Consider the following 26,891-nt stretch of genomic DNA (forward strand, 5'->3'; position numbering starts at 1 on the left):
ATGGGTCCTACAAGACGCCTTGTTACCATTAAGAGGAGCGGGGTCGACGGCCCCCACTTTCCACTGAGCCTTCATACCTGCTTGTTTGGAAGGTGAGCCCTGCCCACCCGCGGACAATTTAGACAATTTAGCTTAAAAAAAAACCCTCGATATTACTAACCAGAGATGAACAGACGAGATACACAGCTCTAGGAGTAGTCAGCCCTCGAGTCGGCTCAGGACTTCCTAGGTATTGTCAGTGCTACCGGTTGTTTATTGTGAAATAGAATTCGAAGACAACGTTTACATAGTTGTGTTTTTTCAGTCAAAGAAAAATTTTTTAACTGATTGGATAAAAATATAACTGGAGAAAAATGTGAAGGATTCTCAAATCCTGCTCCACCGCAGACTGCCTTTAGAAAGCCGTCGTGTTCGTCGAAATCTCTCCAAACTGGGCATTCCTTGGCTGCTGGGCGATATTACTGAACAAGTGAAGGAAGGAATCTGTGCATGGCTTGTCGGTCTTTTTGGAAAAATGGAAACGGGAAGGAAAGTCCTTCTGGTTGCGTTTTGAGATCTTCTCTTTTGTTGCCTTGGTGTTGGTGGTGGCCGTAACTCTGGTCCCTGTGTAACAGGCACCATTAATCCCACCGCCTCTCCTTTTCTAACATGTGATGGATAAGTTACCCCCCCGCCGTGGAACCCTGTGTGGTGGAACCCTGACCCCCTTCTCCCCATACCCCATCCTCCTACCAGCCCCACTCCGGCCACGTTCCACCGCACTTCAAGCTCTTTCTCCCCTTGGTGCTTTTAGCCAGTTCGAACTTTCACCTCTGGAATTTCTCTACCCTCCTACGTGACTGATGGCTTTACAACTTTCAGAGACAGGGTCCATGTTACCTGAGAAGAAGCCTGTACTGAGCCCTGCTCTTGTCTTTCCTAACCCCACACATGGTGATGAGGCTGTGGCTTGCCGGTTTCACGACGAAGCTCCCCAAGGACAGGGACTGGCTAGTTAATAATTCTGTACTCGGTGTCTGGTGTGGGGCCTGGCATATGAGAGGTGATCACTATTTAGCACGCTGGCAATTGTCCAGTCATCACATCAGCTGGGAAATTGAGTTTGGAATCAGTGTGCGGCAGTGGTTATCAACTGAGAGCCGTACTGCCCCCCAGGAGCTATTTGGCAAAGTCTGGAGACACTTTTTTCACGTCACAATGTGGGAGGCACACACCACTGGCGTCAGGGAGCAGAGGTCAGGGTTGCTGCCAAACACCCTACAATGCACAGGACAGCTCCCGCTACAGAGAGCTAGCTGGCCCCAGATGTCACCAGCACCAGGGTTAAGAACCATTGGTCTGTAGTGATTCCTGATGGCCGTCTCCTGCCAAACAGATTCTCAGTTCTAATGAGATCGTCTTTTTCTGTCTCTTGCTGGGATGTTCTGATACCTAAAAATCAAATTCTCTTCTTTGGCTTAAAGTAGCTGTTCACTTTCCATAGCTTCCACTCTCTTCAAAAGGGAAAAACCAAAAACATTTTGGTACCAAATAGCAGTAATTCTGTTATTATACTGTAGTGATTAAGTGTATTTTTATGCGAGATTTTATAATCCAGAAACCCACTCGTAAGTGTTTGGTCATGGTACAGGTAGGAAGGGATATTCTTAGACTCCAGAGGTTCGTATTGAGTACAGAGAGGAGGCATACGGTCTGTTCAAACGTGTAAAAGCACAGGATGGTAACAGGAACACCAGAGACCCAAAGAGCCTTGCTAAGGGCGTCTTTGAATAGTTTCTGTGTAGGTTTGGGAATTCTCCCTTCAGCTGCTTCCTGCTGATGTTAGTTTTCTGTAAAAAGACAGGTTTTGTCTAGATGATTTGTTGTTGCTTGTAGATTAGTGTCTGTAATGATAGGAGGCTTGTGACTCTGTCAGTTAATAGTGTCGTTTATTTATTTATTTTTGGCTGCATTGGGTCTTTGTTGCTGCGCACGGGCTTTCTCTAATTGCAGTGAGTGGGGGCTACTCTTTGTTGCGGTGCGCAGGCTTCTCATTGCGGTGGCTTCTCTTGTTGCACAGCATGGGCTCTAGGCATGCGGGCTTCAGTAGTTGTGGCTCGCGGGCTCTAGAGCGCAGGCTCAGTAGTTGTGGCACATGGGCTTAGCTGCTCCGTGGCATGTGGGATCTTCCCGGACCAGGGCTCAAACCCATGTCCCCTGCATTGGCAGGCGGATTCTTAACCACTGCGCCACCAGGGAAGTCCCAGTAATATAGTTTTAAAACAATAAAAAGCTCACAAGTTATGAGCATTTACTGTGTGCCAAGCGAATGACAGACATGAGTAACATTTAATTTTCTGAAGAACACCATGATATGTTTGCCAATGGAGTCCTCTTTGTATATGAAGAAACTGAGACACGGAGAGGTCCTAGCATGAAATAACAGCACTTCAGGTGATGATTAAACCTTGAAACATACATAGCATTACCAATAAACATACATAAACCTTTTTTATAGGAAAAAAAAAAAGCACAGAGTACAAACAAGTATTCTCCAAACTGATGTAAAGTACTCCTTTAGTTGGATCTTATAAGCATAGATATTTTAGTGAAAGGCAATTCAATTTTGTATTCTAATATTTTCCATTATAATTATTTTTCAGTACTCTTAAGTTTTAATGATTTAAAATAGTTGCTTATACAATACTTATAAAAATTGGGGGCAAAATGAAAAGATCATTTACATTGCCCAGTTTGTTTTTCCTTTATGTCATTACATTTACAGATCAAACATAGTGTCAGGGGCTTCCCCGGTGGCGCAGTGATTCAGAGTCCATCTGCCGATGCAGGGGACACAGGTTCGTGACCTGCTCTGGGAAGATCCCACATGCCGCGGAGTGGCTAGGCCCGTGGGCCATGGCTGCTGAGCCTGCGCGTCCGGAGACTGTGCTCCGCAACGGGAGAGGCCACAACAGTGATAGGCCCGCGTACCGCAAAAAAAACAAAAAAACATAGTGTCAGATGCTGTTTTATTTTGAATCACTGATGTAAGTTTTTTAAATTGCAGCAATCTAAAAAATCTTTATTCTTTTGAATTAAGGGGTATCGAGTGTGACATTCGTATTCAGCTTCCCGTAGTGTCCAAACAACACTGCAAAATTGAAATCAATGGACAGGAGGTGAGCGGGTTTTTGGAAGTCTGTTTTTTAAAACTTTCGCTTTTTATCCATTTATTAGTTTACATGTTTTCCTCTCTTTTCTACTTGTAGGCAATATTGTTTAATTTCAGTTCCACAAATCCAACACAAGTAAATGGATCTACTTTTGATAAACCTGTACAGCTAAAACATGGAGATGTGATAACTGTTGTTGATCGGTCTTTCAGGTAGGTAAGAAATGGGCTAAAAAGAAATAGACCTTCTGATCCACCAAAAACCAGCCTCACAGTCCATCAGTGATCCTTCTGTGATGCGGGTGAACGTCAGCATGCTTGAGGTTGCCATTCCCAACACAGTCTTTATCCAAATTCATACGGGTCTAGAAGGAATGGCAGGTGAGGTTTCTTGTGTGCTGCAGCTCAAAGATTAGAGAGCACGTAACTATGCCAAGGTGGCCAGGTCCTAAAGGAGGTTCGTTTGGTTACAAGTGTCGTGAAACTGCATTCATTTTACTTTTTTTATTTTAAAGTAAAATACACTCATAGAGAAAGTTACAAAACGAGATGTATGACCCAGCTTACCATGAAGTGACCAGCCTTGTGATAATCACCCGTCACGGACCGAACTGTGCTCTCCCTAAATTCCCAAGTTGAAGTCCTGACCCCCCAGCTCCCCAGAATGTGGCTATCTTTGGAAATAGGACCTTGAAAGAGATGATTAAGTTAAAATGAGGCCATTAGGCTGGGTCCTAAGTCAATCCGAGTGGTGTCCTTACAAGAAGAGGAGATTAGGACACAGAAGCCAGGGAAGGAGGTGTTCAGAGTGATGACCGTGCCAAGCGGCAGCAGAGGGCGGCCAGAGCCCAGGAGAGAGGCCCCAGGGAAGCCAACCCTGCCGACACCTTGATCCTGGACTTCCAGCCTCTGGAACTGTGAGAAAATAAATTTCTCTTGTTTAAGCCACCCAGGGTGTGACATTTTGTTATAGAACTAATACACCACCCAAGTCATAAACAGAGCATTTCCGGAAGTTTCTTTCATGCATCTTCTAATCATTACTTCTTCCCTGCACCAAGTAAACCACTAATGTGGCTTTTCTGAGAGCATGAAAGTCTTTAGAGTTCTACTACCTAAGCATGCATCTCTAACTGCTATGGTTTTGTCTGTCTTTATTAAACTCCATAAAGTAGTAACTGAGTTCTGCTTTTACGGTTGTGGGATTCATAGCATGGATTGGGATGGATGGAATCATCCCAGTTTGTTCCTTCTCGCTGCTTAAGGATTTCACTGAAATAAGATCCACAGTTACATACACAATTATACACAATTTATTCATTCTGGATGGACATTTGAGTAATTTCCAGTTTCTGAAATGAGTCAGAGCTTGCTTTTTATGATCAGATATGGTTACATTTTTACTAATCTGTCCTGGGTGTTTGGAAAAAAATGTGTGTTCCACAGCTGCTGCTCGGAGTGCTCTATCTGTGTAGGTCCATCAGATTCAAATTCCTGACTCTAGGATCCTAGTAAATTTTTCCCCTGATTCTTAGTTACCTGGACAGGTAAGCTGAAATCACGCATTGAAGATATTTTTTTCTTTTTGTTTTTTAACTTTGTCAGTTTTTTGCGTCCGATATTTTGAGGCCATACTGTGGGTTTAAATTAAGAAGTATCTCCTCTTGGTGTGGATGAAGCTGTATCATGTATCATTCTGAAATGTCCTGTACCTTTAGTAATGCTTTTTTTTTTTTTGCGGTGCGCGGGCCTCTCACTTTTGTGGCCTCTCCCGTTGCGGAGCACAGGCTCCGGACGCGCAGGCTCAGCGGCCATGGCTCACGGGCCCAGCCGCTCCGTGGCATGTGGGGTCTTCCCGGACCGGGGCACGAACCCGCATCCCCTGCATCGGCAGGCGGACTCTCAACCACGGCGCCACCAGGGAAGCCCTTAGTAATGATTTTGATGAAAGATTTCATACTATAGTTTTTTTTTTTTTTTTTAATCACATTGCTTTCAACTTTCATAATCCTTAAGGTTTAGATGATCTTTTGGAACCAGCTGTTAGGTGCACTTTTGTCTATAACTGGTTGATCTTGATGGATTGACCTTTTTATCATGATAAAATGTGCAGTGTCTCTGTGAATAATTTTTATCTTACATTCTATTTTGTTTGGTATTGGTACAGCCTCTCCACCTCTCTTCTGGTTACTGTTTGCATGGTATATCTTTTCCCATCATTATCCTTTCATCCTATTTGTGTCTTTGACTCTAAATTGTGTCTCTCGTAGGCAGATGTAGTTGGATCATTTTTGTCATCCATTCTGCCAAATGGAACTCCATCTTCATTACTGCCTTCATTTGTATTAAATAGATATTTTCTAATTTGAATATCCTGGTCGTTTCTTTTTCTGTGCTTTTTGTGAATTTGCCTTCATTTTTAAAGGGTATTTTTTTATTAGATAGAGAAATAAATATTATTTCTAGGCAGGAAATATTTGATGAGGAATGGAGAGCAGAAGTATGTCCCCCAAATGAGATGCTGCTCAAATTAAGATTAGTTGAGGTGACAAAATACCTCCAACAAAGACTAGGACATGGGTCATAGGAAGAAGGGCTTGATTCAGAACTCTGGTACCATGAGAAACAGTTCCAGACGATTGGCTGCTTCAGAGCTTACGTAGATGGTATCTAAATTCGAATCAGGCTGTCTCACCGAGGTACCCGAGTTCAGTATGTGTTATAAAAGTTTCTGTGAATGGATACCTGAGGTCTGTTAGAACAGCCGCGTCTCTTGCTAAATATCTTTGCGTCTTCCTAAAATGTGCCTGTCTTTGTTCAGATACAGATGGAGTAAGTGGGAAGCTGAAAAGATCATAGTGATCTTAAAGTAGAGCTCTGTGATTACCCTGTGGTGAATGACGTCACAGAGTGATAAAGGTGTCAGATGCCACCCAGCTTCTTGGTTGACCTTCCAAGCCATCAGATGATTTCCACGAACAAAAACTAGCAGACACCGGGTTTCGCTCTCTTGTGCAGTTGGTTCCAACACAGGAGGTGCTCAGGGAAGTTGTTGAATCTTGCAGACTAGTCAGGGTTCAGAAATTTAATCTGGTCCCAGCCTCTGACCGTGGTGTTCCAGAAGAAACCAAGTTACCTAAGTTTTCAGCATAAAAACACTTTCCTGATTTCTTTCCATGAATAAGGGAATATCTGGAGTAAAACCTGATCTTTGTTCCTTGCTCCTCGAACATTAGTCAGATGTGGAAGTTTTATCATTGGTTACAGATCTTTAATCTGAATATGTGCCTGTCATTCTGTGCACTTCAGGTATGAAAATGAAAGTCATCAGAATGGAAGCAAGTCACCTGAATTTCCAGGACAAAGATGGGCACAGGTGATGGGGAGATATTATGGAACTTGGGGCTCTGATTCTTTTGCATGATGATATGAAATCATTTATATGCACTTTGACACTGATTTCTCACAAGGGAGAACGACTTACCAGTTATAGTAGGAAAATGTCTCTAAGGTAGTAAAACAAGTTGAACTTAGATATATTAAGATAATTTAAACTATCCTTCCTCTTTTATTCAAAATGAGAGTACTAGGTGTTACACTTTGGGCCCAAAGTCTCCTGAAGTATCCCACAATATGATTTTGCAAACCTTTGGTTAGGGCAACCCTGACGCAGAACTCAGATTCCAGAACCACATGATCTGGCGGCTCATTTTTTGTCCCATTCTACTCATTGGTCTTTATTCATCCAGAATAATCACATCAGAGTTGTAGGTACCAATGATGCTTCCCAGTTTTGACAGACAAATGACCCACGACACTGGAGGAGAGTTACCGCCCTGTGTCTATCAGTGGAGAAAACGTACTCCAAATGGCCCACCTTATGAAAATGCAGTCTGGGCCCATCCTGGGAGATTTAGTAGGACTTAGAAGGTTCTGGGTTAATCCTGAGACTTCCTATCCTTCTTACTTTTTATGAAGCTACTCAAGCTATTCTCTTCTGACCAGGTTGGAATTCCCTGGCTTAAGAGTCTTAGCACAGATACTCCTGAAATCAGCGGTGGGCTCTGCATTTGAAGTTCCCTGCTCCTGCCATGTGCCCTTGCTTCCCCAGAGGACTAACTTTAATGTCAACCCTGCTCATCAGCTTTGGGGGAAAGCTAGCTTTTGAGGTACCCCACCCACCAGCCAACGCCGCTTCCAACTTGTTAGTAGGTATAAGGCAACCAACCAAAAAGCTGGACTATGGGTTAGATAAGAGGTCCCCGTGGTCTATGACCTGTTCATTATCTGGACTGTGATAATGCAAATACTGAAGTTGAATACTTAGAACATGTTATTTGACGGTGATTTTTATGGCTATTGGATATTATAGTACAAAAAATATGGGCTTGTATTTTGCACACAGTTTTAAATTTTAATTCATTTTTATTGTTTAGTCATATGATTCCTTTTGTCAACCTCAGATTGGAAGTTAGAAACCGAGCCCTCACATGGGAAGTTTGAGAAGCAGCATATTCAATACCAAGATATCGGAAATTGATTAAAGAAAGAAGTTAAAGTATTTGCCTTTGGATATATTTTGTGATTTCCACCCCTAATAATTCAATATTATTGAATTATTGGACTTTTATATTATATTGCACTTTTATATCTTACACCTGTGTTATTCTGTAGTTGTTCCTTACCCTCTAAAAAGCTGCCTGGGAAGGAATGTGAAGGTGGCCCAGCAGGAGGGCTGCACCCCAGCCCCGTGCTCTGAGGGTACAGGGCCTCTGGGTGCATTGCTTTTGCTTTTGCCTTAACTTCTGGGCTTTCAGATAAACCCTTAGTACCTGCCAGCAATGAGCATACACGCTAAGTGGAGCCCCACTTCACCCACGGGTCCTTTAGCCAACTTCTGATAAAACAGTGTAAAGTCAATAATTCTGTGCCCTTGGTTCCCAGATACTGAGTGTGGACGATGTTTACTTTTAGCTTTGATTCTTCTTTCATAGAAGTTCAAGGAAGTTATAAAAAGTCACTGCCGTTCAATTTAAGCAATTTTAATCTTCAAGTTTGTTTCTTATTCTATTACTATATTTTTAAAAAATCAACTGAGAAATGCTTGTGTTATGAGTACCAGCCCAATGTCTTGGGCTCGTTTCTCAAAGTCGCCGAAAGTTCTCTAAGAACAGTTGGGTAGAGAAGGTCATCAAAGGAAGAACATTTTAGTAAATGTGACTGTCGGTATTTGAAAAGGCATCTAAATTGCTGTTCTTATCTGCCAATTCACAGGAGCCTTCGCGTCGGGTCTCAAGATCTAGCTTCCCTTCCAACCTTGGTTAGTAGATTTTTGGTTTTGTCTGGGATCCTGTAAGATCTGTTCTCTGTGTAGCTTTGTGGCAAGGAAGGGACAGACATAGGCAGACACCTGAGTTAACTTTTCTCACAAGTGATGTATGGGTGCCATATGCTTGTTGGAGGGTCCATGTAGAGATGAATTGTCATGCTCAGTTGTTCCCCCTAATTCTGAGCAGATTGATAAGCATTGAATGTCTCCTGTTGGTTATAGGAGGTATAGGAGGCTAAAGTGATTTATTTTCATCATGGAACTAGTACCAGAACACCATTAGAATACATTTTGGACATTAAGAAATTTGTAGGCTAAGTGGAAAGCTAGGTTTTTAAGACAATTTGAAATAATTTTAAAATGTGAATATTGCCCATGTTAATCATTGAGAAAATCTCGAATTTCTGCTTCCTATTTCATAACTCATTGTCAAGATGGAAAAGTTCAAGATTCCAGTGCCCGTTCAAAATTCACGGAAGACGCTGCTTCCGGAAGGCCTGTGGTGCATGGGAAGAATGTCACGGGAGCTGGTATTGTCTCAGGTGACTCAGAAGATCCTGTTGCTGGGAAGACACCTAACAGCGTTCATTCCTCGGAATGTCCTGGAGATAACGGCAGAAATGCAACAGCTCCCACTGCTGGGGATTCTCAGGAAGCTTCCAGTGTAACGTTCGGGATCGGTAATGGAGAACTGAAGGCTTTTTCCTCTAGAAAGTGTCTTAAGGAGAGTGACCAAAATGAGTCTCCCTTTAGGAAGCTTTATGAGTCAATGAAGGTGGAGTTAGATGTGAAATCAGGAAAAGTCAATGTTCTTCAGAATCGCAGAAAATCAGGATCACAGAGTCATTGCACACCAGAAAAAGAAAGCACTGGTGGTTTACAGAGCGAGACTCTGGTCTCACTTAAATCCAGACCCAAATCGGGCCAAAGCCCCCAAATTAAGGCAGACCCTGCTTCAGGAGAACAAGGAAGTAGCCAGACTGAGGGCAAGAGGAGTGATGAGCCATTTCAGATGCCCAAGGAGACCAGAAGTCCCAGCAGCCTCTGCACAGAGATAGAGACGCTGCAAACCACGACCCCTGAAAGATATTCACAACAAAGTCCCTCATGGAGTGGGCGGAGTGAAGACCCGAGTGTTGTCAGTGGTGGTGCATCCCTGAACCTAGATCAAAGTGAAGGCTCCAGGGCAGATATTAAAACGTTTCCTCCTCGGAAGTTCTTACCTAGTATTCAAACGCCCGTTAAAGTTGAGAGTTTTGGAAGTACACCAGAAAAACTTTGCCCCAGAAAGAGGAAGAGGAATCCTACAAATGTTGACGATCTGACAACAGAAACAGAGATTCTGCTTCAGACAATTTCAGCTCCATTGGTCCCTCAAGTTGAAAGGAAGATTCAAAGCGATTTTCTCAACAAGCCTGAGAAGCTGGGCATGGCAGCTGATCCGGTGTGCCCTGGGTTACCCGGTCTTAGCTCGGCTGATGGCAGCAGCTTCGGCGATTCCACGAGTAAGTTTATTTAACTGTAAATTTATTCCCCCCCCCCCAAGTTTACTCCTACCTTATGTCTAGGTATGAATTAGTGGGACCTTCCTTCCTTCACGAATGATTAGCTGTGAGGCACATAAAGGCACGTATCCATCCTCTACTCATAGATTTGCGTGAAGACCCAGATAACCAACCAACCAGAAGAAGTGCTGGTTATTCGGGAAGAATAAGCAGGGGGCCTAAGGAGATAAGGTGGTCCAAAAGCATATTTGATTCTTCCGTCTACCACAAAACAAAGGAGAATAGCATAAGCATAATTGCTTTTCACAGGAGTTTAATTCTGAACTAAAAGCTTTTTTATCCTATGAGTTTGATCCTCTAGAATAAGTCAGTGGAAATCCCTTGGAAATCTTTTCATGTGGGGTGGCTCTTAGAACACACCTGCCCCATCCCCATGGGTTTACGTGCCAGGTGTTCTTTTACGTGCCTTTCAGACACTCATTTCCCATCCTCTGTTCTGGCAGCAGGAGGACCCATGGGACAGGAGTTTTGTTATCTTCCTTTTGCAAATGGGGAAACCAGTAACCTAATGGCACCCCATGGGTGGCAGAGATGTGACCCGTGGAGCAGGCGTGGTAGCCCCAGGGCCTCCCACGCTCCTCGGGGGGCCCCCAGGTGTTCTGATGCTGTGCCCTGCCGTCAGCTCTGCTTCTGCAGGGAGCCCCCAGGGCAGGGGTGTGCGGCTCTGAAAGCAGACCCACGCACTTCAGTCACGGAGTCCCCACAAGTCTTACGAATGGGGCGCCTCACTCAGGCAAGGGTTTATGTTGACAAGTGGTTCACAAAGTTGGATAGTGGGGCTTGGGACTCGTGAATTGCCCATCTGTCAATACCACCAGGAGAGGTTTCCAGCTCGAATTCTACTCACTGGCTAGGTCTGAGTGAGACCCAAGGGTGAGTCTCTTGGAAAAGCTTTCTCAGGCCACTGCTGAGGCCTCATCCCCTTCATGCCCCTGCTCCGAAGTGGGAGCCACTGCTCCAGGCCACTCCCTTTATTAAGCTGTGTCCGCACAGGACTTGTCAATGTTTAAAGAAAGTCCTTGTCCTGTCAGGTTGGGACTTGGCATTTAGTGGTTTGTCCTGGATCTTTCCTGAGCTCTTGAAGCAGCATCACCTTCGTCAACATCACGAGAGAGTAAAGGTGTGTGAGGTGCCAGGTTTCAGTGAATTTACAGTAAGTTTGTCTTCAATGGTAAATGGAAACAAGTCACACCTATGGTACTGTTCTCCTTTGCCTTCTCCACGTCTGTACCCATTCCTCTAGATAAGATGGATGAGGTGTCCCTGAAGAGGAGGCGGGTCTCCTTTGGTGGTCGCCTGAGACCTGAATTATTCGATGAAAACTTACCTCCCAATACACCTCTCAAAAGAGGAGAGACACCAAAGCAAAGACGGTCTCTGGTCACCCACACGCCAACCGTCCTGAAGAAAATCATCAAGGTGAGTTTACCCACTGGTCCCCCCTTCGGGTCTGATGATAGCATACATCCTCGGTCCATATTCTTCCCAACCCCTCACACTAGTAGAATGACAATGAACACCTTTTTCCTTCTAATAACAAAGTAAAAATATAAAAGTCTCTGTGAGAGCTCATTCATGTGGGCATTGGGAAATGAGCACCTGGGTTCCTAACCACGGCCCGAGGGTGACTGAGCACATGTGGGTCCTCAGGACTTTCCTTCTCTGCAGAGGCCTCCTGCTGACCACACTTGCAGGGCCAGGTGGTCATGCTAGGGTTATAGTAAGTACATTTGGAAAGAATCTGGAGGATCACGACACAGAACCGTAAGGTTTTGGTGTTTTTCCCTTTTAGAATTACAAGGTGAAAAGAAAAATCTTGGGTGGCAGCACACCCATGATTTTCATCATCAGCTCTTTACAATTTTTCATCACCTACCCTAGGCTGTGACCTTAGATCTCTAGAAAGGTGGTGGCCCACAGCTCGCCTTCATCAGAGGGCCTGGGAAGTCTTTATTTTCCTTTCACACTAACGGGCGTGTGAGGTATGTCTCCTTTCCTTCCCTTTTATATGGGCTCCCGGAAGTGAGTGGCTGTCTTTCCATGCAGATCAAAGGTGGTTAAATTCCCACGGACGGTGTTTCCTTAGACTTAGATAAGAGCCTCACTCATGAGGAAGTTCCTTTCATCTTTCCACCTGAAATACCCCAATTAAGATTTAAGATTTGTTCGGTGCTTTCTTTCCCCCCCGCCACTTTTTTTTTTTTTTTTTTAAGTGAGAGACGTAGACTCCCATCTCTACCATATACTTGACAGACACTGGTTGAAACGTTTGGTGCTTCCAGATTTAAACAGTTTGGGATTGACACGTACACATGGCTATATTTAAAATAGATAACCAACAAGGACCTGCTGTATAGCACAGGGAACTCTGCTCAATATTCTGTAATAACCTAAATGGGAAAAGAATTTGAAAAAGAATAGATACATGTATATGTATAACTGCATCACTTTGCTGTACACCTGACACTAATACAACATTGTTAATCACCTATACTCCAATATAAAATAAATAGAAAGCCTGGTGGTGCTGGATTCTCTTAGCTTTTGCTTGTCTTTAAAGCTTTTGATTTCTCTGTCGAATCCGGATGAGATCCTTGCCAAGTAGAGTGATCTTGGTTGTAGGTTCTTCCCTTTCATCACTTTAAGTATATCAAGCCACTCCCTTCTGGCTTGTAGAGTTTCTGCTGAGAAATCAGCTGTTAACCTTAAGGGAGTTCCCTTGTATGTTATTTGTCATTTTTCCCTTGTTGCTTTCAGTAATTTTTCTTTGTCTTTAATTTTTGCCAGTTTGATTACTATGTGTCTCTGCGTGTTTCTCCTTGGGTTTATCCTGTACGGGACTCTCTGTGCTTCCTGGACTTGGGTGGCTATTTCCTTTCCCATGTTAGGGAAGTTTTCGACTATAATCTCTTCAAATATTTTCTCTCTCTCTTCTCCTTCTGGGACCCCTATAGTGCGAATGTTGTAGTGTTTAATGTTGTCCCAGAGGTCTCTTAGGCTGTCTTCATTTGTTTTCATTCTTTTTTCTTTATTCTGTTCCGTGGCAGTGAATTACACCATTCTGTCTTCCAGGTCACTTATCCGTTCTTCTGCCTCAGTTATTCTGCTATTGCTTCCTTCAAGTGTAGTTTTCACTTCTGTTATTGTATTGTTCATCTCTGTTTGTTCTTTCATTCTTCTAGGTCTTTGTTAAACATTTCTTGCATCTTCTCAATCTTTGCCTCCATTCTTTTTCCGAGGTCCTGGATCATCTTCACTGTCATTATTCTGAATTCCTTTTCTGGAAGGTTGCCTATCTCTGCTTAATTTAGTTGTTTTTCTGGGGTTCTACCTTGTTCCTTCATCTGGTACGTAGCCCTCTGCCTTTTCATCTTGTCTCTCTTTCTGTGAATGTGGTTTTAGTTCCACAGGCTGCAGGATGGTAGTTCTTCTTGCTTCTGCTGTCTGCCCTCTGGTGGATGAGGCTATCTAAGAGGCTTGTGCAAGCTTCCTGATGGAAGGGACTGGTGGTGGGTAGATCTGACTGTTGCTCTGGTGGGCAGAGCTCAGTAAAACTTTAATCCGATTGTCTGCTGATGGGTGGGGCTGGGTTCCCTCCCAGCTGGTTGTTTGGCCTGAGGCGACCCAACACTGGAGCCTACCCAGGCTCTTTGGTGCGGCTAATAGGGGACTCTGGGAGGGCTCACACCAAGGAGTACTTCGCAGAACTTCTGCTCCCAGTGTCCTTGTCCCTTGGTGAACCACAGCCACCCCCCCACCCCCCTCTGCAGGAGACCCTCCAACACCAGCAGGTAGGTCTGGTTCAGTCTCCTATGGGGTCACTGCTCCTCCCCCGGGTCCCGATGCACACAGTACTTTGTGTGTGCCCTCTAAGAGTGGAGTCTCTGTTTCCCCCAGTCCTGTCGAAGTCCTGCAATCAACTCCTGCTAGCCTTCAAAGTCTGACTCTCTAGAAATTCCTCCTCCTGTTGCCAGACCCCCAGGTTGGGAAGCCTGACGTGGGGCTCAGAACCTTCACTCCAGTGGGTGGACTTCTGTGGTATAAGTGTTCTCCAGTCTGTGAGTCACCCACCCAGCGGTTATGGGATTTGATGTTATTGTGATTGCGCCCCTCCTACCGTCTCACTGTGGCTTCCCCTTTGTCTTTGGACGTGGGGCATCTTTTTTGGTCAGTTCCAGCGTCTTCCTGTCGATGATTGTTCAGCAGTTAGTTGTGATTCCGGTGCTCGCGCAAGAGGGATTGAGCACACGTCCTACTCCGTCATCTTGAACCTACAGAGAAGTTATGTTTGTGGTAAGGTTTCTTACGCACATTTAAATCTTGTCAGGAGCAGCCTCAGCCATCAGGGGAAGAAGGTTCTCCAGAAGCCTGTCTGGAGGCGACTGTGCAGGATGCGTTTGTGAGGCCTCCAGCTCCTAATGCTGCTGCCGCTTCTCCAGATGCGCCCGACCGCTGCCGTAGCTTATCCAAGGCGTCTTCCATCTCCAGCGACAGCAAATCTCCACATCAGACAGATATTCCCAAGAGAGGACGGAGAAAAAGTAGCCACCAGCCCTCCAAGAGAGCTTCCGTGGATCGAAGCCAGCATGGCATCTTACAGATGATTTATTCCAAGAGAAGGAGTGGCGCTTCTGAGGCCAATTTAGTTGGTTAGTGTTGTATCAGCAGATAGGTTTCAAGGTTGATTTTCTCGTTAGTGCCGGTTTTGAAAAGTCTCAACATCTTTTCCCTGTGACAGTGGCAAAATCGTGGGCAGACGTGGTAAAACTTGGTACCAAGCAGACCCAGACCAAAGCTGTTAAACGTGGACCTCCAAGACCCCTGAGCAAAAGGCAAAGAAGAACCAATACTACTCCGAAGGTAGGTGTTCCAATGTGAATTGCTCTTTGATACATAATATGATTAAGGGATACATTGAGTGTGGATTGAGGCTTTGACGCTTTATTGACTTCCTGATTGTCTTCCAGAAGCTGACTGGGATCGTTCACAATCAATTCAGCACAGGCCACGCCAACTCCCCCTGCACCATAATAATAGGGAAAGCTCACGTCGAGCAGGTGAGCGGGCCAGCTCGGCCTCACAGGATGCTGAACAACTTCGTGGTCAACAAACCAATGGACTTTAGTGAAGATCTTTCAGGTAAAAGCATAGCCATGGCTCTTAGGAACCAGAACGCGTTCATCCTCCTGTGTGGGTCCACATGGGTGGGTATCACGTTTGTTTATCTGCTGTGCGTGGGACAGGAGGATAAACCATCTAGTCAACTCGGGGGGTCATGGTATTCAAGGAACAGGGTGCTGGACTGGAGAACAAGGCCAGGTCCCTGACGATTTGGAGTCACGTGGCCTGTAGGAAGCAGGTATGGCAGGAAATGCACATCTTTACCTGGGAGAGCAGCGCGGGTATACGACGTTGGCAGCGGCTTTATGGTGAAAAAGCAGCCTTGCTCTTATAATTGCCAGAGTCGGAGCAATTGGTTTGAGTGATGTTTTGCTTCGAGATTTCTTTTCCTTCCGTGTAGCTTAGCCGGTTCATGAAACAAAGGCTTCTCTGAGCCATTCATAGTTGAGCCAGTATTGCTATTTTCAGTAAAAGTGTGATGTGAACTGCTGACACTTGTACTGGATTAGAACCACGGCAGGACCCTGGGTTTGGGATTTTCTGCTACGTCGTTTGACCAGTGGTTTCCATTCTGAGCACCTATGGAGGGAGGTGACACTTGAATCCATTAAGGTGGAACCTAGTTTTTATTTCCTGGCGGATTTTATTTCCTGGCGGATTTTAAGATGAATTGTTGCACCACTTATAAAACCTATGCAAAATACCCTCCAATCAGAATCCCATTTGGATCAACATATTTATTAGCTTTTTAAAAGCAAACTATAAAAATGTAGAACAGTGACAGCCAGAGTTCTGATAGCACGCTCCATGAGTAAAAAACCATTTGAGCTTATACACAGATACACAGATATCTGTGTGTGCTTGTAAATTATGCACACGTGTGAGTGTACACTGTATATGTCACGAAGCATTGAAGACAAACCCTCAAAGATATTTATAAGATAAGTAGAAGTTTAAATAGTACCTGGGATGGTCAATTTTTTCAGCCTTCCTTCAAAACATTTTTCTAGACACTCAACAAAGGCCACCCCTTGGTGTGAGTACTTTTATGACAAAACATTAATATGTGATGAAATATTAAATCTTGGATATTTTAAGTAAGGCCTGAACAGTGGCGGAGGAATGAGCTTTTTAAGTGAGTTGCCTGGCTTGGGTGCCTTCAGAACAGGCTTCCCAAACACAGTTTGCAGACGGCTGCCAGACCGAGAGAGTCGGCTGCTGGTCTGTTTTGGTCCATTGATGTCAGAATGAGAAAAGTAAGGAGAACAGGAGGAGAATGAGAGTTTGAGAAACTTAAATCTTCCCTTTAGAGAACTGGATGGGTTTGCTTGTTTGTTTTCTGAGATTATGTTAGTACTACCTTTTGGCGTTAAAATGAAAAGATGGTGATATTAGTACTTGACAATACTAAAAATGGGCAGTCCTATCTCACTTTTAACATTTGAACATTTTATTTGTACATAAACTCTTGTAGTGCATAACCTAGGACTTATCGAAGGAGCCTGAGGGCCCTGGATTTGGGGATGCATGGAGAGGGACCCTGGAGGGCAGCCTCTGTCCTCTGGCCAATACTCACAGCAGGAGTTCACTCTAGAAGAGGGTGGACATCAACTTCCTTCATTACATTCTTTCCAAGAGGAAGGCCAGAGAAGAGGCCATATATGAGTCTAACTCGCCACTGCCCTCTTCAAAATATGGGTTCACAGCTGATGCATCAACCTCTCCTGTGAGACCCTGTCTCCCAGAAGTTCTAGGGAGTGATCTGTTGTTTGCCTTCCGACATTTCCTCTGTTGTACGTGAGGACAGGCATGCTGATTTGCAGGTATGAGCAGTCTGTTAACTGTTCCACTATTTTCATGTAACAGGGCTGCCTGAAATGTTCAAGACTCCAGTGAAAGAGAAACCACAAAGGATGAGCCTGTGTCCCTCCATTTTTTCAAATTCAGAGGATTTGCTTGGAGAAGAGCTTCCAGTACCTCATTCAGGAGGAAAACCTCTGCTGTGTGCTTCAGAAAATTCTGGTGGGTTTCCTTTTTTTCCCCTGGCACTTTGATCTTTTCAGTGGAAACTGTAGATGGTCTTCTTTTTTCACAACAGCTACTGTATTATTTCGCTACGACAGATATTCCTGATAAAGTACCATGTCCAGCTTCCCTGTCCCATTGTTCTTAGGGGAGGTTTCTATCAGCAGCTGAAGTAGCACTGGCTTTCAGAGACTTGCATGGAAAGGCATATGCCTGTTTACTAACCGTAAACTACGGGTGTACACGTGGCCTTCATCTAGCATAAGTAAAGCATATGCCTGTTTACTAACCGTAAACTACGGGTGTATACGTGGCCTTCATCTAGCATAAGTAAAGAGGCTGACAAGCAGGAAAGTGTAATGATCTCTCATCATACTTATATGTAAATTACTCAGATGTGAGAGTGCTGTCAATTACCAAAGAGAAAGGCAGCAGGTGTGCACCACGCAGGTACTCCCGTTAATCTCTGGTTGGGCACCTGCCACAGGGTGAGAGTGAGATGTGAGTCTGTTTCTCTCTCATTTACACTGGTCACCGAGTTTCTGTCATAGAGGGGACAGTGTGCTACACTCAAGATGCTTCCTGTTGCTAAAGAAGTGATGTTTCCTGTGTAACATGGACCCTTAGCGCACTAGGTATAATCCATATTATTGCATTGGTGGTCCAGCAGATGAAACAGCTGTTTCTCACGTTCGATGAAAAAAATGCGTGTGTCCAGCTCACTGAGACCTGGCTGGCAGCCTAAGGAATGTTTTTCTTTTATCCGATCCCCATAGACCCTTACCACTGCCTATGCATGACCCCACTCTGTGTCACCCAAAAACACTGTTCTTAATGGTGTGTGGTTCATGTCAGGCAGATTTATGGCCACATAGGCAGCCTCCTATCCTGAGATGGATGGGAGGCTGGTTTATTGGCTCTTAAATACCTCGTGAGGCTAAAACACCACGTTGGCGCACGGTGCACAGAATATACTCATCGTGCATGTCTTAATTTCTTATAGGACAGAATGTGTCCGCCGGGACTCAAGATGCACCAAAAGAGCTGTCTGATCAAAGTTCTGCAAGCCCTGCCTTAAGACGCCAGAGTATGAAAATTAAAATAAATGAAAGTATTACGAAAACTCCCAGGAACGTGTATAAAACAGCAGGTGCTGAGATGGAAACTCCGGTGTCTGAGGCAATGACACCAAAGACAACATCAAGTGCAAAGAAGTTGAGAAGGTCCATGGAGCTCAGAAGCTCACAGGCACCAGGTGTAGAGTGTAAAAACGAAGGCCCAAAACCTGACGCTCTTGAGAACGTCTTGGGAAGATGTCTGAGGAAAGCACCACAGCCAGAGCAGAAGCTGGAGGGAGACGCGAAGGAGAGCGAAGCGCGGACAGAGCACATGGGGTCAAAAGGGAATTCCAAACACACGATAGCCGTGAGGGGACCAAGGAAAGCCTCAGAGCTGAGGTGTGAGCTAGCAGCAGACCTGACCGCCCTCGAGAGCTTGCAGGAGATACAGCCTGAGGAAGACCAGCTGGACATCCCAAGTCCCCTACAGACCCCAGCTCATGCCAAGGAAGCAGTGGATGCAGAGAACAAAGCCACAAAAATGCTCTGTAAATCTCCCAGATCAGGAACAGTCGGCACGCCCACCAGGACAAACACACAGCTCAAGACACCTTCCTGGAAGGCGGATGTAGAAGATGCCTCAGCCCTCGGAAAACTCACACAGACACCTGGGAAGACTATGCCCATGCACAGAGAACCAGGTGGTGATAAAAGCATCAAATTGTTTAAGGAAACCCCAAAGCAGACACTGGACCCTGCAGAAAATGTAGCTGGAAGTAAGAGGCGGCCAAGGACACCCAAGGGAAAGGCCCCACCCCTGGAAGACCTGGCTGGCTTCAAAGAGCTCTTCCAAACCCCACATCATGCCAAAGAACCCATGATTGATGACAAAACCGCCAAAATGCTCTGCCAATCTCCACAACTAGAACCAGTCAACACACCAAGTAGAAAGGGACGTCTCAAGACACCTTCCCAGAAAGTGGATGTACAGGGAGATGTCTCAGCTCTCAGGAAGCCTCAACAAACGCCAGGGGAAACCACACACTCACACAGAGAACCAGAGGGTGCTGCCAGAGGCATTGCAGTGTCTCGGGAAGCTCCAGAAGAAAAACTGGACCCTGCAGAAAATGTAGCTGGAAGCAAGAGGCAGCCAAGGACACCCAAGGAAAAGGCCCCACCCCTGGAAGACCTGGCTGGCCTCAAAGAGCTCTTCCAAACCCCACATCATGCCAAGGAACCAATGACTGAGGACAGAACCCCCAAAATGCTCTGCCGATCTCCACCACCAGAACCAGTTGTTACATCAACCAGCATGACCAGACGTCTCAAGACACCTTCCCAGAAAGTGGCTGTGCAGGAAGACCTCTCAGCACTCAGGAAGTCCACACACTCACACAGAGAACCAGACGGTGGTGACAGAGGCATTGCAGTGTCTCAGGAAGCTCCAGGAGAAAAGCTGGACCCTGCAGAAAATGTAACTGGAAGCAAGGGGAGGCCAAGGACACCCAAGGAAAAGGCCCCACCCCTGGAAGACCTGGCTGGCCTCAAAGAGCTCTTCCAAACCCCACATCAAGCCAAGGAACCAATGACTGAGGACAGAACCCCCAAAATGCTCTGCCGATCTCCACCACCAGAACCAGTTGTTACATCAACCAGCATGACCAGACGTCTCAAGACACCTTCCCAGAAAGTGGCTGTGCAGGAAGACCTCTCAGCACTCAGGAAGTCCACACACTCACACAGAGAACCAGATGGTGGTGACAGAGGCATTGCAGTGTCTCAGGAAGCTCCAGGAGAAAAGCTGGACCCTGCAGAAAATGTAACTGGAAGCAAGGGGAGGCCAAGGACACCCAAGGAAAAGGCCCCACCCCTGGAAGACCTGGCTGGCCTCAAAGAGCTCCTCCAAACCCCACATCATGCCAAGGAACCAATGACTGAGGACAGAACCCCCAAAATGCTCTGCCGATCTCCACCACCAGAACCAGTTGTTACATCAACCAGCATGACCAGACGTCTCAAGACACCTTCCCAGAAAGTGGCTGTGCAGGAAGACCTCTCAGCACTCAGGAAGTCCACACACTCACACAGAGAACCAGATGGTGGTGACAGAGGCATTGCAGTGTCTCAGGAAGCTCCAGGAGAAAAGCTGGACCCTGCAGAAAATGTAACTGGAAGCAAGGGGAGGCCAAGGACACCCAAGGAAAAGGCCCCACCCCTGGAAGACCTGGCTGGCTTCCAAGAGCTCTTCCAAACCCCACATCATGCAGAGGAACAAATGACTAATGAGGAAACCACCACAACACCCTGTAAATCTCCAGCAGTAGAACCAGTCACCAGGCGAACAGGTAGAAAGAGACGGTTTGAGTCACCACCAGGGAAAGTGGATGCAGAAGAGCCCTCAGCGCCCAGGAAGCCCACACAGACACCAGGGGGAGCCAGGCATTCAGACAGAGAACGAGCGGATGGTGATAAAAGCATCAAATTATCTAAGGAAACTCCAAAGCAGAAACTAGATTCAGCAGAAAATATAAATGGAAGCAAGAGGCCGCCAAGGACACCCAAGGAAAAGGTCCAACGTCTAGAAGACCTGGCAGGTTTCAAAGAGCTCTTCCAAACCCCAGATCGTGCCAAGGAACTAAGGGCTGTTGTCAAAACTCCCAAAACGCTCCACATGTCCTCCCAACCACAGCTAATTGTCACACCAACCAATAGGAAGAGATGGCTCAAGACACCTCTGGGGAAAGCAGATGTAGAGACAGAGCTCTCAGCATGCAGAATGACACAGACACCAGGGGAAACTAGGCACTCAGTGGGAGAACCAGTAGGTGATGATAAAAGCATCAAATTGTTTCAGGAAACTCCACATCAGAAACTGGACTCATCAGAAAATGTAGCTGGAAGTAAGAGGCGGCCAAGGACACCCAAGAAAAAGGCCCCACCCCTGGAAGACCTGGCTGGCCTCAAAGAGCTCTTCCAAACCCCAGATCGTGCCAAGGAACCAACAACTGATGACAGACCCACCAACATACCTCGTCAATCTCCACAACCAGAACCAGCCAACACACCAAGTAGAAAGGGACGTCTCAAAACACCTTCCCAGAAAGTGGCTGTGCAGGAAGATGTCTCAGCCCTCAGGAAGCCTGAACAAACGCCAGGGGAAACCACACACTCACACAGAGAACCAGAGGGTGCTGCCAGAGGCATTGCAGTGTCTCGGGAAGCTCCAGAAGAAAAACTGGACCCTGCAGAAAATGTAGCTGGAAGCAAGAGGCAGCCAAGGACACCCAAGGAAAAGGCCCCACCCCTGGAAGACCTGGCTGGCCTCAAAGAGCTCTTCCAAACCCCACATCATGCCAAGGAACCAATGACTGAGGACAGAACCCCCAAAATGCTCTGCCGATCTCCACCACCAGAACCAGTTGTTACATCAACCAGCATGACCAGACGTCTCAAGACACCTTCCCAGAAAGTGGCTGTGCAGGAAGACCTCTCAGCACTCAGGAAGTCCACACACTCACACAGAGAACCAGATGGTGGTGACAGAGGCATTGCAGTGTCTCAGGAAGCTCCAGGAGAAAAGCTGGACCCTGCAGAAAATGTAACTGGAAGCAAGGGGAGGCCAAGGACACCCAAGGAAAAGGCCCCACCCCTGGAAGACCTGGCTGGCCTCAAAGAGCTCTTCCAAACCCCACATCATGCCAAGGAACCAATGACTGAGGACAGAACCCCCAAAATGCTCTGCCGATCTCCACCACCAGAACCAGTTGTTACATCAACCAGCATGACCAGACGTCTCAAGACACCTTCCCAGAAAGTGGCTGTGCAGGAAGACCTCTCAGCACTCAGGAAGTCCACACACTCACACAGAGAACCAGACGGTGGTGACAGAGGCATTGCAGTGTCTCAGGAAGCTCCAGGAGAAAAGCTGGACCCTGCAGAAAATGTAACTGGAAGCAAGGGGAGGCCAAGGACACCCAAGGAAAAGGCCCCACCCCTGGAAGACCTGGCTGGCTTCCAAGAGCTCTTCCAAACCCCACATCATGCAGAGGAACAAATGACTAATGAGGAAACCACCACAATACCCTGTAAATCTCCAGCAGTAGAACCAGTCACCAGGCGAACAGGTAGAAAGAGACGGTTTGAGTCACCACCAGGGAAAGTGGATGCAGAAGAGCCCTCAGCGCCCAGGAAGCCCACACAGACACCAGGGGATACGCAGAGAGAGCCTGTATGTGATGGAAAAGACAGCAAAGCGATTAAGGAAAATTCAAGGCAGAAATTGGTCCTGGCAGAAAATGTAATTGGCATCAAGACTCGGCTAAGAACATTGAAGGAAAAGGCTCAACCTGTGGAAGCCTTGTGCAGTTTCAACGAGCCCTTCCAAAAGCCAGGTCAGGCCAAAGAACCGGTGAGCGATGGTAAAATCGCTCCAGCGCCCTGCCGATCTCCACCAGCCGGACCAGTCACCAGGCCAGCAAGTAGAAAGAGGCAAGTCAAGTCACCGCCAGAGAAAGTGGGTGTAGAAGAGCCCTCAGCTCCCAAGAAGCCCACACAGATACCAGGGGATACGCAGAGAGAGCCTGTATGTGATGAAAAAGACAGCAAAGTGATTAAGGAAACTTCAAGGCAGAGACTCAACCCTGCAGAAAATGTAATTGGCATCAAGAGTCGGCTAAGAACATTTAAGGAAAAGACCCAACCCGTGGAAGACTCATGCAGTTTCAAAGAGCTCTTCCAAAAGCCAGGTCAGGCCAAAGAACCGGTGAGTGATGTTAAAATCACTGCAGTGCCCTGCCAGTCTCCACCAGCCGGACCAGTCACCAGGCCAGCAAGTAGAAGGAGGCGGCTCAAGTCACCACTGGGAAAGGTAGACCTAGAAGAGCTCTCAGTACTCAGAGAGCCCATCCAAACAGCAGGGGAAACCATGCACAGAGAACCAGTAGGTGATGAGAACAATATCAAAGTGTTTAAGGAAACTTCAAGGCAGAACCTGGACTCAGCAGAAGATGTAATTTGTGTCAAGAGTCGGCGAAGAACATTTAAGGAAAAATCCCAACCCCCGGAAGATCCGGCCGGTTTCAAAGAGCTCTTCCAAAAGCCAGGTCAGGCCAGTGAACTGGGAAACGATGCTTCTGGAGTTAAGAGAGCCCCAAAGCAAACAGCAGACAGAAGAAGACCTGTAGAAATATCCCGAAGAGTCCTCAGGGCCCCTAAAGTAAGGTTCATGGGAGACCTTGTGGGCAGCAGAGACCCTGTAAAATCACCAGGTGAAAGCTGCATCTCCCCGTCCCCCAAGAGGAAACTGGGAGAAGATGCAAGGGTTGTGGGCAGGAAGAGGCTATGCCCCACGATGGCTGCACAGGACCCTGAGGAAGAGAAGCCCCTCCAGAAGAAGCAGAGGACAGCCCCCAGGGAGAGACGGGAGCCCCCCAAACCCTCGGGAGTGAAGAAGAGAAGTCTGAGGATTTTGGCACAAAGGACTAAACCTGTGGGAAACCTGCCCAACAACGACATGAAAACTAAACCTACGGATCCACAAGGAGAAGACGCGCACGCTCCAAATAAGGTGATGGGTGGTGTGATGTAATCGTGTGACGTAATCGTACCATGTCATCTTGGGTGGATGCTCTCCATTCTGGTATAACGTTTGCTGTAAGTTGTACATAACCCGAATGTATGTGTGGGTACCCTTTCCCCGTGGGGTCTGCGTTCAACACAGTGAGTAACTGCAGACCTTTGTAAAGCATCCTTCGGGGATTTCTAGAGAGAATAGGCTAATTTGGGAAAATAACTGGTCAAAATTATTATTACACATTTTGCCAAGAACTTCTCGGGAAGTGACTGAGTTGTGTTCATCTTCAAAGGTGTGGAACTTTGTGCCGAGAAAAAGTGGGCAATTCAGTCCTGCCTTGTTTCAGACGCCGAGACCTGGAGCGCTGGGTAGAAGTAGTATCTGCATCAGTATTGAAACAATTAGAACAATTTTCACGGGGCGTGTGTCTTGGGAGACCTTAACTGTCAGGGTTGTCAGATAGGGAAGCTCGTAAATTCGATTCCAGAAATTGAGATTTTCCTGTCCTGCTCTATCAATGATTGTTAAAGGATTAGGAATCCATTTACTACCTGAATAATGGGGCATTCTCCTGGAATACCCTTTTAACGCTTGTTGTAATCAGACTGACGTATATGACATTCAGACGTTGTGATTGGAATTTATACTGAATTCCTTACTTATGGTTTATCAGTAGAAATGGTGATTCCTCCATTGGAACAAAGTGACAGGCACTCCCTTGACTCGATTAGATTACTGGCATCTTAGAAAATGAACCAATGGAAAATTTTCCAATTAATCCCCCTTTGAGTTCACTTTCGAATGATTTTCTCCATGTGGAGTTTTAAAATTTGTATTCCTCATTCTTGACGTTTTGTGGATGTCTTTTGAATTTTTTTAGGGAATGTCCCTGCGTACCAGGCGCCCCACTAAAACGAATATAGAGGAGCAAAGACCTGGGTCTCTTATATCAGCAGGAAAGATAAAAATAAAGAGAAGTGAAAAGAAGTCCACGGAGACCTCCCAAGAGATGAAGCTACAAAGCCCAGAAGAAGCAGCCGAGAATCCTACCGCTGGGGGCAAAGTTCAAGACAGAAGGAGGCCCTTGAGATCTGGGAAGCAGAATCAGAAGCCTTTGCCTGATGCAACAGAGGAGACAGCAAGGCAGGAAAGAGTGGAAATCCCCTTGAAGAAGCAGGAAGAGAAAGAAGCAATGGAATATTCAGACTTCAAGGGTTTGAGATCCAGGAAGATTTCTCTCCACCCTCGAGGAAACCCTTCGGAGAGTGAATCCGAGCAGAGAGTAACCCGGGGTGCCAGGAGATGTGTCAACAGCCTCCAAAAGGCAAGTAATTTCCTGTTTCTCTTTTTTTAAGTGCATAGAATGTTTCAATATGATTTTTGCCCCATATTGCTAGAGCAGACACAACACATGATATGTAATAACATGCCACCAGCTCGCGGTTAGACTAATGTAAGAGGCATGAATCTAAGCCACATCTTGTGTCTCTATATTCAAGTGTATCTGGCTTGGGAATTCCACTTTGAATAGTAAATTCACATTATAAAGTCATCATTCAGGAAAAACAAGGGATGGGACTTCCCTGGCGGTCCAGGGGTTAAGACTCCGAGCTTCCACTGCTGGGGGCTCGGGTTCAATCGCTGGTCAGGGAACTAAGATCCTGCTTGCCGTGGCCAAAAATTTTTAAAAAAAGGAAGGAAAAGGGATTTATCCAGTTAGTATTTTCTGACTGCTCGTTGCATACCCTGTAGTAAGATTCCAGGCAGCTGTCTTCAGTCCCTGGTTAGAGATTGAATGAAACTTCCAGAGGGGTAACGCCTGATTTCGAAGGCGTCTCTTTGGAAAGCTGGGATGAAGAGCAGGTGGAGGTGTGTTTAGGTGGGTAGCACTGTTCAGAGCTCCCACCCGGGAGGCAGTCTGGTGTCCTTTGTCCCGTCCCAAATGTGCTGTCCGCTGACACTCACGTAGCATTGAGGGGTGGTCCCCTTCAAACACCTCAGTTGTTTAGAAGACCCAAAAGATTTTGGTCTGAGAAAAAAACCAGGCCGAAACCTTTTGGGTCTTCTGGTTTTTAATCTGTTTCACATCTGGTCAAGTTGAGATTTTTAAGAACCTCATTTTTTATTTGTAATAAAAGTTTACAGCTTGATTTTTTTCAAAACAGTCAACCAACTGCAAGCACCTGTTAATAAAGGTCTTAAATAATTGTCTTTGTGTATAAAAGAAAAAAAATATTTCAGCCTGATTATACCTTTGAATTCACTTTTTCTGAATGGTATTTATGAAAATTAGTGAAAATGTATGTATTTGTGTGGAAATTTTCTTTCTCCTTTTATGATGTATGAACTTAAAAATAGCTTACAAACCTTTCTATCAAAGGACACAGTATTTAACTTTAAAAAATTAAATAGTAAAAACAGTTTAAGGCAACTTTCACAGGCTCTATCTTAAAGTTTATTTCCAACCTCAAGATTAATTTTCTAGAACTAAAGGCCTGCATCACACCTAGAAAGGATCGGGGTTTTTGCAGAGTCGGTTACTTAAGAGTTATACTTTTGTTCCCAAACAGGAAAATGACAATGTGGGTGTCAAGAAAATAAGAACCAGAAGTCATCGAGACAGTGAAGATAAGTAGCCAAGAAGCTTAAAAGGGAAAAACATGTAATGAATTTAGTTTAGCGATAAGTTGTAGTACAATATTTGCCGTACATTTTATAGTGAATTCTGTAAATAGTGCTATCTGGAGGGGAGGGCAGGCTTAAGGGAAGAAAGCTTGGAATTTTCTGACTCTGAATAGTTTATTCAAAACCTCCATGTGGAGGTTATGAAGGAGACTGCTGGGTCTCCTAAACTGAAAAAAATTTAAAGCTTGGGTGGGTGGGGGGCAGGGGCGGGGGAGGGTTTGCCAAGGTGTGGCCTTCAACTTGGCAAGATGAAGCCCTGGAGTTTGTGACTTCCACGGTCAGCCCCCGTTGGCCGTGGGCTCAGGCACTTGCCATGCTGTGTTGTAAATGTTTCCGTGTGTGTCTGTGTCCTTCATGTACATACCTCCTCCATCCAAATGTGAAC

General features: G+C 45.8%; 1 protein-coding gene across 1 annotated transcript; it reads left to right on the top strand.

The window, feature by feature from the left end:
• MKI67 (marker of proliferation Ki-67) lies at positions 1-26,457 on the top strand. Its single transcript, XM_065894791.1, has 14 exons — positions 1-92; positions 3,080-3,158; positions 3,249-3,364; positions 6,461-6,527; positions 8,426-8,471; positions 8,915-9,985; positions 11,289-11,464; positions 14,373-14,694; positions 14,784-14,905; positions 15,013-15,184; positions 17,033-17,188; positions 18,195-23,815; positions 24,702-25,145; positions 26,353-26,457. The coding sequence occupies exons 1-14, from the start codon at positions 1-3 to the stop codon at positions 26,455-26,457; spliced, it is 8,589 nt and encodes a 2,862-aa protein (XP_065750863.1).
• Positions 26,458-26,891: the final 434 nt, after the last annotated feature.

Source organism: Phocoena phocoena, chromosome 16 (genome assembly GCF_963924675.1).
Source record: "Phocoena phocoena chromosome 16, mPhoPho1.1, whole genome shotgun sequence".
Lineage (NCBI taxonomy): Eukaryota > Metazoa > Chordata > Mammalia > Artiodactyla > Phocoenidae > Phocoena > Phocoena phocoena.

Excerpts from the sequence above, each read along its gene's own strand:
- MKI67 (XM_065894791.1), top strand. The coding sequence starts at position 1 with ATGGGTCCTACAAGACGCCTTGTTACCATTAAGAGGAGCGGGGTCGAC. Across the intron at positions 3,365-6,460 it reads GTTGTTGATCGGTCTTTCAG|GTATGAAAATGAAAGTCATC; the intron begins GTAGGTAAGAAA and ends TGTGCACTTCAG. Across the intron at positions 9,986-11,288 it reads CAGCTTCGGCGATTCCACGA|ATAAGATGGATGAGGTGTCC; the intron begins GTAAGTTTATTT and ends CCATTCCTCTAG.